The sequence below is a fragment of the Natrix helvetica genome, assembly GCF_964273705.1.
Source record: "Natrix helvetica genome assembly, chromosome: 1".
Lineage (NCBI taxonomy): Eukaryota > Metazoa > Chordata > Lepidosauria > Squamata > Natricidae > Natrix > Natrix helvetica.
In genome coordinates this window covers 178,427,663-178,440,395 of record NC_138548.1, presented here as the reverse complement: position 1 = coordinate 178,440,395, position 12,733 = coordinate 178,427,663, and the positions used below count along the sequence as shown (strand labels likewise).

The window sequence follows — 12,733 nt, the reverse complement described above, 5'->3', positions numbered from 1 at the left end:
GGGAAACGGCTCATTAGAACTTCCTAGAATAATACAAAGGAACACAAAGATCCTGAAATTGCTCAGCTTTAGAACCTTGTTGAAGCTAAATTGGGCAATTAGCAGAAACATGAATCCATCTCTTTTCAAAAGAAAAGTCTCATTAAGAATGTTGTTGTGCCACTTGCCAATTCCACTTGCCTTATTCTATTATTTTGTTCAAATCTATCGCATTAATCTATGCAATATATTTTCACTTTGACTTTTGCCAATAGTGCAAAATTTTTCTGCAAAGGATACACATTCACACCCTTAACTAGAGAAGAATTACTTCTGTATGGTGTGTGCGTATGTGTGTATGTTTATGTGTGTATGTCTGTATGTATGCATATATATGATTATAAGCAATTTGCACAGTCATATACCATTGATATCTGGGTCCTTTCTTCTCTAGCGTCCCAGCCAAAATAATTTGGGGAGGGGAGGACTAAATATCTAGAAAGTATATCCATTGGTCTAACTAGCTGGGAGTAATGATAGGAGGCTGGTATATAGATTTGCCTTTCAAACTCATGGATCTGCATGCACCAAAAAGGGGTCGCAGTGTCTCTTGACTTATCTGTATCTGCATAATCAAGTAACCTGTGTTTCTCACTAAACAGAAATACTTTAACACAAAGAGCTACCCATTTTTCTATTTTCAATAGGATATTGCTTTGGAGAGATAACTATAAAAGGCTAAAACAGGATTGCTATTTTTTAAAGAAAATACCGAACACCTAAAATGTTAATCCATCAACCTCTGAAATAATACGCGACAAATCTAGTCCCGTCCCAACAAGCTGCAGTAAGCTTAACAGTGGTAACTGAGACCACCAACTCCATTGCTAGAAGCAACATCACATGATTACACAAATTTATGAAGTCCCAGTTGCCATTGTTAGGCGAAACCTACACGGTCAGTGTCCTAGAGTCACATAAAGACTGCAATTGGTGACTGCCTGTTCGTTTCTCCTTTGACTTTGCTTGTTGAAATAGCAATAGCACTTAGACTTACGTATATACCGACTGCTTCACAGTGCTTTGACAGCTCTCTCTAAGCGGTTTGCAGAGTCAGCATATTGCCCCCAACAATCTGGGTCCTCATTTTACCCACCTCGGAAGGATGGAAGGCTGAGTCAACCTTGAGCTGGTTAGGATCGAACTGCTGGCAGTAGGCAGAGTTAGCCTGCAATACTGCATTTTAACCACTGCACCATGTCAATGAAAACTGGCAATAAGTCAATGTTGATGACCATGTGATTGCAGAGTGCTGTGATGTCATCACTGCAGGCCGACTGCCAAGTGCCCAGATCATGGGACCATGAGGATACTGTGATAGGTTCAACTACAAGACCCAGCGTAAGTCCCCTTCATTCATGTCATGTAACTTTAAAGATTACATGTATAAGGTCAGAAAAAACCGTGGCTTAACATGAGAGCCTTAACTGCTCTCAAGAAATATTACCAAGTTGTTCTTCTTTAGTGACCAGAATTGGGATCAGCAGTTTGATTGTTAAGCAACATGGTCACTAAATTAAACCAGGACTGTATTTATGATCTTACTTCACTTTTCCTTTGCTTTTACATAGCCACAATGTGAAGACTGGTCACAAGATTACTTTTTCATCACTGTTGTAACTGAATGGTCCATAAATGAGGCAGTAACTAAACAAAGTACCTGTATTCTGAATCAGATTTCAGTGTTTGAATTCAGATCTCAGCCCAACTCTCCAATATATTATTATCCACTTTTGGGGACCAGGCAAACTTGAGGGAAGGAGATTTAATACAAAAATAAATTTAATGCGTTCCTGTCGGATGACAGCAGTAAGAGCTAACTGACTAGCTGAAATTATATACCTATTCCTCCTTATCTGTTTTTTTTTTATTGCACAATTTTATTATATCTTAGAAAGCTGGATTTGCCCAAACATACCCTTTGTTTCTTATAGTGTTTGTACATTCGTATGCAGTGTTCAATAATGAACAAAAGGTAAATTCCTCCAAGGGCCACAAGTCCTTTCAGGACAGCATCATACTCTTCTAGGAAGTTCTGAACTGATCCTCCGTGGTCGTGGGAATGGCCGTGCAGATGCTGGTGCTCGTGCTCGTGCCCCTGGCCCTCGTGGTGGCTATGATTGTGGGCTCCTTGGGACTAAGAAACGGGAAAAGAAGATTTATGCACAAAACATTCCCCAGTGGAAAGCCAAATCCAAATGATGTGGAATGATGCGTTTCTCAACTACAAAACAGTGATACCAAGTTCATTATCATTCTTATCCTTAAAAGCGAGCATGACACAGATCAAATTGGTCTAATATACCTGTTCTCAGCAATGGCAAGTTAGATGGTCCCTGACAGTTCGAAATGAGCTCATAAGCAAATACAAAATAGTTTTGGGCTATATATGCCTATTCCAAATAATATCTTGGATAAATGATTTTGTGATGCTACAAGTGTACTCTCTATTGCGAAGCCTTATGGATTTATTTATTAACAGATTTCACTTGCAGATTTTGAGAGAGCAAGACAAGAATTATTAATTCAACTGCTTATTAGTTCAACCTTGCCTAACTTTTTCCAAACGTAGGAGGTTCAAAATTGGTTCTTGCTGACTGGCCCATATCCCTTATTTGTAGAACAGACATCACTGCTTTTTGTTCACATCTTTCCAACTTTTGAAAAAGAAGTGAGATACACAAAACCTGACCTCTGCTTATAGGCATTATATTCAGTCTATCTACCCATCTCTGCTTGAAAACAAATGTTTCAAATAGTATAGCCTTTATTGTCATTGTACATCATGTGTACAATGAAATTGGTTGAAACGAAAAATGTTTCACAAGTAAATGAAGGCATAAGCCCTAGAATGAGACTGAACGTACATGTGGTAGCAGATGAAGTAATGCATCTCCGCTCATGGTTCCTACAGCAAGAGCAACCAGGAAGGTGAGAAGGAATTTGAAGCATCCCTGATTGATTATAGGAATCAAAATCACGCCTAGCAAAGACAACAAGCTAATAACTGTGATAGAAATGATGCCACAGATCCAGGCTGTGAAAAAAAGGAAAAATACAAATTAGAAAAAAAAAATCACAAAAAAAACCACAATAAATTATAAATTAAATATCAAAGGAAAACATTATTCAAAGGAAACCTGGTCAGCTAAAATATAACTTATTTTATTGTATATTTGAATAAAATACAAATCATTTTTTTGACTTATTATGTACTTTTCTAGCAAATACAGGCTATGTGACAATTTTTTTTCTTTTTTAGAAATGTATAGTCTGTTAGATTAAATTATAATTTTATTATAATACTGAATTAATTACATTTCAGAGTGCATTTCAATACTGTACAGCTAACATGACAACCCAGATCACTGATTAGTGAATTTATGTTATTGTTCACTGTTTTCACTTACTGACCACCTCCTAAGGACTCTGGGGTCTCTGGTACTGTATTGGAATTTCCAAGTAAAGACACATACAAGATGCCTTCTATGTACTAAAAGTATGTGTTGTCAAATGTGTGAAATTCTCTTAGTTATCAAATCTGCCTCTTGTACTAATAACAATGCACCACTGTTGCTCTGCACAATACTTTTTCCTTACATGATAGCTCTCTCCAGAAAAAGTGTAAATACATGCGTGAAATTTATCAAAATACAATGCAATTGTCAAAATAGAATGCAATATAAGCATTGTTGCTGGAGAAAGGAAAGGAAAGGAAGAGAAAGCCAAGTCGAAGACAGATCTCACAGATTTATGAAACAGGTATGGATCATATGGGACTTCTGCTAAATATTATACATGCTTCAGTTCTTCCACTCACTTTAGAGAGTGAAGAAATACATTTGATCCTACACGTTGTCGAAAATACATTAAAAAAAAAAAAGACTTGACTTCGCCAATGCCATTTGATTCCATCCAATGGGCATTTCAAGTCTAAGTTTAGGCACCAGTCTGTATAATGATTTCATTTTTTGAAATCTGACCTGTATTACTTTGTAAGTAACTCAAGGCGATGAACAGACCTAATTCTCTTATTTTCCTCCCAACAGCCCTGTGAGGTGGGTTGGAAGGAGAGAAAGTGAATGTCTAAAGTCACCCAGTCGCTTTTGTTTGATTGACTTCAAAATCGCTTTCTTGTGCTGAAAAAAGAAAGTTGTCTCACAAAAGCTGTACAGTGGGAGAGAGGAACATACTTAATATGTCTGAGGTGTAACTTTCTATTTCCTGCTGCTCCAGCCTTTTCCCCCCCGAGAAAACCTGGGGAAACACTGGCCCTGGTCTCCTAAGGATTTAGTTGTGAGTTCATGAGTACAGCATCTCGATTTAACTAAATCCCCCAAGGCCAATTCTGCAGTTTTTGTTCATCAGTAACACAAACATTAAGTGTAGAATGTAAATACAGCCTTATAAAGCACCTTTTGAATCCAAGCTATTTATACCTAGCAAGTTTACATTTATCTTCCCAAGATATATATTGGGAAAAACAAACTGTTTGCAAATGAATGATGGAATAAAAAGAGAGGAGGATGGCGAGACAAGATATAAACACAGGGACTGATGGAAAGATGAGAAAGATGAAGCAGAAACACTAACGAAGGGTAGGGAAAAAAATTAGTATCAGGAAAAACTGATGTGACACCTCTGCAAATGAGAACAGAAGGGATACTGAAGCACGTTAGTGCAGATTTTCCAACTTGAAGCCTTTCAGATGTGTTGACTGACAGCTGCTATCATTCCTCACCAGTCAGACCAATGGTCACCCTAGCAGGAAATTATGGTCTGAAAGGTCAATCTGCTTCAAGGGCATCGGATGACCAGGGCCTTATAATCTTGTTTTAAAACTAGCAGATCAGAACAAATTTTAAAACAATAATTAGGAAATTGTCTTTATATCAAAGATCATCTTTTATGTCCAGAAGAGACCAGACAGCTTCTTGATTAGAATAGACAAGTGCCACTCGTATAAACTGAAGATAATTTGATTTGTGCTCAGAAACACTACCTTTAAATAAACTACCTCTGGTTCCCTCTCCCCGAAAATTAGATATCTTATGGTATTGCAGGTCTTTCAAGATTATTTATTCATCGGTTCCTCATCATCTAGTTAGAAAAATGCTTCTTTCAAAAAAAGAAGCAGTTATTAATGGAAACTTTCTAATTAGCTTGGTTTAAAGACATATATAAGCTAACAGGTTTTCTTGGCTTTTTAAAAAGCATACACGAAGTCACTTTTAACATTTTAATTGACAAAAAATGCATAGCAACCTTTCCATAAGCTCTACTGGCAATTAAACTAGGGTCAAATCTCGCTAAAACAAGACTACCCAGAGAAAAGAATTATTTGCTAACAAATGCAGTGTAAAGATTATTTAGTGTTATGAATCCTTGAATAAGGTTAGTAAGAGAGGAAATGATGCATCACTACAAGAGATTTATATACAACATGCTGCATTTTCTTAATGATGTTTCAGTCATTAAAAATAATTACCAGATCATTTTTGACAATAATTAATATATATCCACACATAATCATTTGGAGTTTTATTTCAGAGAATGCTAATAAACATCTGCAAACTAATCAACACTCATTATTAACAACCCTATTACTTTCTTTCAAAGGAAGGGCAATCCTCTTGAAACTTTTTCTGTAGCTGCCTTATTAGTGCCAGCTTTAAAACGAAGGTTATAATTCATCATTTGACAGTTTCATCTATGAGTAATCTATGAATATCTATGCATAGAAAGGTTCAAAATAAAATGCCTCTTTAAAAAAGCAAAAAGTCTTTTAACTTCTCCGTTATCAAGCAATATATCTGTCATATTTCAAACATCCATTGCACATAAATGGCGCCTCCAGTATCTGTGGTCTTTCCCAAATTAATTTTACGTCTTCCTGGGATGTCAAAAGATGCCAATGGTTCATGTCCTTTTCAGGATAAAACGGACAGGCCAGACTGCATTTTTTACCATTTATCCTTGCCTTCTATGGCCACGTTTCAATGGCCATGACTGAGTAGATGGAATCACCTCTCCTTTGAACCTCTTCCTTATTCCACAGGGTTGAAACAATTAGATTATCTTTAAGGAGAGAGCTTTCTACTAACAGCATAGGTGCAACCAACACCTTGCCCATTTTAAAAATTTTCTTAAGAATAATTGTCCTTGTAGCACATAAGGCTTCAAACATTTTGGGCCAGTGGGCATATTTGCAATGCTGAGAACATGACATATATGTCGTCAACCAGAAACCAGGCCTTTAAATGAAAGTAGAGGCTGTTCTTTGCCATCCCATCTAATCTCACAGGACATTCATTCTCAACTCTGCTTATTTCTATCTTCCTTTCTTTCTTTCCTGGATCAGTTCAACAGAGTTTCAAATACAACATTTGATTTCAACTCCTGGTCAATTATCTTTTAGGAATGCCTCTGTGATACAAAACATTACTGGACACAAAAATAAAGTATAGAGATGAAGTTTCACTTTGCAGCATCCCAGAATATTTTTTTAAAGTAATATAAAATGGAGAATGGAGTCTTCAGCCTCAAGCAAAATAACTGCCTGTTGTTATCTCAACTAAGAAGTGATATTCACAAAATTACTCTTTAATTCTTCAGTAGAGTGTGTGCTACAAGGGTTCATCGAAGTGTTTTTTTATCAGGTCGATGCAAAATAAAATAAACAGGCATTTGCATGGAGGAAATCTTATATGTATAGCAAAGCAACAGGCCATTCCCAAGCGGATGTCTTAGGCAAACATTTAAATACAGGAATTTCATGTCTGCATCTTAGCCAGGGGTTAATAAATAAAGCCTCAGGTTTTGAGGTATGGTTGCTTCTGTACAAAAGGCTGTATTATAATTTGATTTATTTATAATAGGGAATATATTGAATAATTCTGCAAATAGGCAAGAATGGGTGGTCTAGGACCAACCACAATTTGGACTGCTCATGTTATAGCACAGTAACTGAAAGTCTGAAAGAAAAAAATCATACAGGGAATTAATACTACCCAGTTGCCTTGAAGATCAATATACGCAAGAAAATGGGGTTCAACCAGTGGATGCAATATATGAAGAACAATGACTCTAGAACTCAAGTGGATCTCCCAAACAACTAACAAAGTAGGCTGCTTGCTTCTATTACTTGAACTGGCCTGATCAAGTTAAGGAGATTTTGAGTGGCTATTTACGTCCAATGAAATTACATTAACTAATCTGAAACCCCACAAATCTTTCAAAAAACTTTTTCCCTCACCTGACGCACCTGTTTTCTCCACATTCCCGAGAGACACATTGTTTCCTTTGTTCAAGTCTTCAAAATGCAGGTCTTCATAATGTTCAATACAAAGTCGCCTATCAATCTGATACAGCAACGCAGGGCACAGGTAAGTAAACAAGCTGGGAGAAATTGGAGAACTGGGGCGAAGACCATAATGGCTTAGCAGCTGTGTGACATTTAAGCACTGCAAACAAATTAGGAAGAAGACAATTAAGCAGGTCCCACAGTTAAAGGCACACTTAGTTACTCAAGTCTCACAAAATTACACGTTCTCTTCTGTAATTTGAACTGCTACCTAGCCCATGAACCATCATATATTGAAGGAACTGGGAATATGAAATGTTGAGTAAACTATCTATTGTGTTTTCTGGAGTGGAAATTGAATTTATTCATTACATCTACAGAAAATTTTAAAAGATTAAACCTAAATTCAGAAAATGTTTATGCATATTAAAATCCTTCCTTGGAACAGTAATGTAAACAGCATTTCATCATTGGCTGACTGAAATGACATTTCATTTCAACCAGATGAGGATGATTAAATGTTTGCCTTGTATATTTTAAAAAGCATACAAGATTAGTAAGTTAACCAGTTCATCAAGGAAGTAAGTTCAAAAATCTATTGATCCTATAAACAAATAAAAAATACCTTGGATTTATCCTGGAATAACCTAAATAGCTACGTAGATAAGCATTTTTCCTCCTTTATTAAACATTATCATGCTCAATAATGTCATATAAAGCAAGTATCTATCTACCGATATAAGTCCTTAGCTATATAAACCCTTATTTAGGTCTCCCACTCCTTTCATTCAATTGTGTCCAATTCTCAGAGACTGACTGGACAAGTCCTTGCAGTTTTCTTGGCAAGGTTTTTCAGAAGTTGTTTGTCTTTGCCTGCTTCCTAGGATGGAGAGTTGGGTGGCCCAAGGTCACCCAACTGGCTTTGTGCCCAAGGCAGGATTCGAACTCCATCTCCCTGTTTCTAGGTTGATGCCTTCACCCCTACATTAAACTGGCTCTCTAGTTCTTCCTTAGTTACACACAATTATATAGAATTGCAACTTCTGACATTCATAAGGCAGCACAAAGTTGGCTCTGATGGGCAAAATGTTGGGGAAGGAAAGATTCATCATGTTCCTTTTGGGCTCATACAGACCTCTTCAGAAGAATGTTCATCTTCATTATGGTTCTTGTGATTAGCGTGCTTCCCCATGCTGATTTGTTTATCGGGTGCCTCTCGTTTGCTGGTATGTCGATATCCATCCCCACTGGCAGGATTTGGATCTTGATGTCCGTGAGTAGCTGAATGATCATTATTATTGTGTTCATGAAAGCGTGCATGTGAGAAAGGCACATCATGCACATGGTCATGTTTGTGGACATGATTATGTTCATATTGTTCATTTGAGTCATGATTGAGAGTAAAATCTTGTGCTGTAACTCTTGAAACTTCACTGTTCTTCATTTTCCGCCATTTCTTAGGGTGCTTACGTGGTTTTCTTTCAAGCTGTTCCTGAGTAGTATTGGTCTCTGTGGAAGGCTCGTGACTTGGTTCCCCGTGATCACTGGTGTCAATGGAATCATTGTGAGACTGATGAGTAGTGTTATGGTCCACGTGGCGATGCGCATGGCGACGGTGGTGATGCTTGTGGTGCCTGTGACTGTTAGAGTCATGAGCATGTCTACCCTCAGGCTTCAAAGATGATTCCGTAACTTCTTTCACTGGATCACATTTCTGGCTCCTTTTGCCTGACCCTTCGTTTGCAGTCTGATTTTCTGAGCTGGGGTGATTATGGGAATGAGGATGGTTGTGGGAATGAGAATGCTTTCCTTCTTGTGTATCTAGTACATCTAAGTAAGAAACATAATCGTGGCCAATGTCCTCATGATTTATTTCTACTATTTTAATTTCTCCAAGGCCAAGGCTCATCATCAATTTCTCCAGGCCACAAAACGACACCTTTCCATTCTCACCGTAACGATTAAAGAGTTTTTCAATGTAGTATTTCTGTTTAACTTCAGCTTCCTTACTTGGTTCAGGCTCGGTCCTTTCATTTTCCGAGATTTGACAGTCATTGTGGCTATGTTCACCTTCATGGCAATGGTGACATTGATGGAAGACAAATGTCAGCAAACAAATGAGGCAAAATCGTGTGTGCCTATGAACCTTCATTTCCGTTTTCTGCAAAGGAAGAAAAATGAAAGCCCCGTCTGTTAATTTCTTTTGGGATGGTGCTGAATTACCTGTAGCAATAACGGTAGTTTAAAGTGATAGGAACTGTAGTTATTAATTAAAATAAACTATTTAGAATAAACATGTATGCAACTATGTAAGATGAATATAGGAACCAGGCCATGACACTAATAAAAAAAATATAAAAATAATCTTTACCAATAATTACATTTTAAGAGATTTATTTGTAAATCAAACAATTATAGCTATGCCTATACAATTTCTTGGCCACTGTCAAAAAGCAAATGGAAGGTATAATCAAATTGGAAAAGTACATTCAAATTCCTATTTATGTATGGAAAAGTAATCAGTTTTCAAATCTCTAATAGAGATATTAGCTATCCACCAATTTCATTAATGTGATATATAATATTCAAATGAGAAAAAAATGAAATAAAAGCAAGAAAAAAATAATTTATTTAATTAAATGTCTTGGGGTCAAATGCGTTTTCCAAAGAGCTCGTTTTTCTTATTAAAATGTTCATTCATTAGAAGACTGCCTGAAGACTTCCAGGAGCACCATCATTAAAAAATTAGAATCTGCTTTTAAATATATGAACACATTAAGAAACATGCCGATCTTAAGTAGAAAATTTTGAAGAAAATGTCTTTTTCAAACATAATTTCCTTAAAATACAGAATTACAAATTGCAGGTCATTGATTTTTTTAAAACATGTTTTATTTGCAGCTTTCTTTTCACACCATACATATTTTGTGAACAGTGTATTGACTGAGTCAAATCTTTTTTAAACAATGCTAACAGTAATAATACAAGTAAGTATGTGTAATCTTAATCTTCCAACTTCAACAATACTGTAATCTTTATAATTCTTTATCGTTTTTCCCATTAATTCATTTAAACATAGATAACATTTCTTTGCGCCATGGATTTGTTAGCGCCAACTAAATTAATAATATTCAATATTTTAAGAATTACTCATTATTCCACTATAACTTCAATATTCAAAATGTTTAGGATTACTAATAAAGTCATATTAACAATATTTAATCAATCCCAGGAGTGTATCTCAAAATCCTCACAATTTCTAATCCTTAATATTTTAAATACACAATATATTTTAATACACTATTAAAGTTGATAATACAATTAAATTACCTAATTCTAAATTTCAACATTTTTAATTATAAGTTGCATTATCTGTTCATATGTATACTACATATATATACCTATTTGTATTTTTTCCATTTTATTGATATATTTTCTTCATTATCCATAATCTCTTAACCTTTGTAAAAATCCATCATTGGCTTTTTAATCAGCCTTTTATCTCTCTTGGAAGCTTGTAGCATTTTTTGATGTATTTGTGCCTACTGAACATTTCTTTCTGGGTGCCATCTGTCACTTTCTGCTGTATTATTTGAACACCCTTGTAAAAAAAAGATATTTTTCTTTTCTCCTTCTGAATCTCAATATTTAAAAACTGATTTAAAGTATTTAAAAATTTCCCATAATTATACATCCCAAACCCCTAAATTTATAATTTTAAAAATTATTTAGTAATTTACAGCCTTATAGTTTTCCAATTACATCTTCTCAATTATCCAAATTTTAAAGTCTTATTTAACTTTCCTTCTTTTCTCTTTTCTTCTATCACCTTTATTCTTTTGTCTTGAATTTTGTTAAATAACATTAATAGTCCAAATCCAAATTAATCCACTAGATTCCTCCAATCTTTCAGATCCATAATCCAATAGCCAATTTGGGGAGAGGGGGCGGTCTAGAAATCAAATAAATTGAAATTGAATTGAATTAATAAAATTTAATTATTTGCAATTTAGTTCCTTTTCTAAATCTTCAGAAGGGAAAAAAAATTCATTAAATATTCTCAAATTATCCAAGTCATCTTCTAACATAGAGTCAAGGTCAGGCCGTCTTCCAGATGTTGTTATTTCTATTCTGTGTATTAGACTTTATGTGTATCAAGTTCAGTTTTACTGGCTATACTGCGGCTATAGTGCTGTGGTACTTCTCTTCTTCCAGTAGATAGCTGTTATTGCCAAATTCAACATCAAAAACAGCTGATTATCCAATAAATCCAGGGGGTTTAGAAATACAAATAAACAAGAGTTTTTCCCGAAAATCACCTTTCAAATTTTTAAAGCTTTTTTCAGGCTTTCTGTGTTTTAAAGCTTCTCTTGGGTTTCTTTCGCCTCTTGATTTTCAGTCCCCCCCCCCCCCCGTATTTAATTTCCGCTTACTTAGGCTTGGAAATTCTTTTTTAGAATTCTTGTACTTAAATCAGGTCTTTAGAGTAAAAGTTGATAATTATCTTACCCAGTTTCAATGCACTGTCCACAAACCGCTCCAGTACAAATCTTACAGTCCCGGTTGTCCCAGCTTTGTGACTGCCAAAAATGGCTGTCGTCACTGCTGCCATTCGGGAGAGCTTGCTTCAGACCTAACGAGGAAATTGTGAGTTCCTCGTGGTCAGCAAAGTACCTTTCCTTCCTTCACTGCCCTACAAGGTGGCTATGACCCCGTCAGCGGTTACCAGCTGAATTTCTCAAGGCTCAGAGAAGCCCACTATTTTCCAGCCATTCTCACCACAACATCAACCGGAAGCAGCGCAGGTCATTGATTTTGTTCTATATTTAAAATTAGGTACAATTAATCTCATGGATATCCTGCTCTGGCAATATAAATTATAAATTATAAAAGCTGACATTTGTTCAAGCAAAGAAGCTGACGTAAATTTTAAACTAATGATTTACAGTGTAATCATTGTAAAGCTGTGAGAGAGCAGCCTGCTCAGAAAATTGCCAGCATTGGTGTTGCTTATAGTAGTATTTTTAAGATCACTGGGTTTTTTTTTTTGTCTTGGAAACAGCTGGAAGAATGTCTTGAGAAACTAAACCCTAAACAGCAAGAGGACTTGAATCAAAATAAAATAATTACTACTTTTTATTCAACCCTTAATCTAGGGACACTGAGTAGTGCTAAAGCTGCATTGGGATCCTACATGATAAACTTTTGCTGCTATCTAGTGACTTTTCCACAGCGACACCTAAACTTGTAATTTTCAAATGTGTTTTCTGGAATTGCACGTACGCAGGAATTTTACAAATGAAAAAAAGACAATCTGCTTTATCAGTCAAGCAATCAATTTTATGTCATGATCATTAGTCTAACAAATCAATCAATCTTTTCTTACAACCC

The 12,733-nt window shown here is 35.8% G+C and overlaps 1 protein-coding gene across 4 annotated transcripts in view; it reads right to left on the bottom strand.

The window, feature by feature from the left end:
- The window catches only part of SLC39A10 (solute carrier family 39 member 10), a 44,066-nt gene that overhangs the window by 12,106 nt on the left and 19,227 nt on the right, over window positions 1–12,733 (bottom strand). For 3 of the 4 annotated variants that reach the window (XM_081934064.1, XM_081934061.1, XM_081934063.1), the window contains 4 exons: window positions 8,478–9,503; window positions 7,295–7,502; window positions 2,907–3,076; window positions 1,958–2,176 (listed from right to left, as the gene is read on the bottom strand). In XM_081934064.1, coding sequence (XP_081790190.1) covers window positions 1,958–2,176; window positions 2,907–3,076; window positions 7,295–7,502; window positions 8,478–9,494 — 1,614 coding nt within the window. In that variant the 5' untranslated portion in view covers window positions 9,495–9,503. The remainder of the gene's footprint in view (window positions 1–1,957; window positions 2,177–2,906; window positions 3,077–7,294; window positions 7,503–8,477; window positions 9,504–12,733) is intronic. The other variant, XM_081934062.1, reaches the window with a different exon arrangement.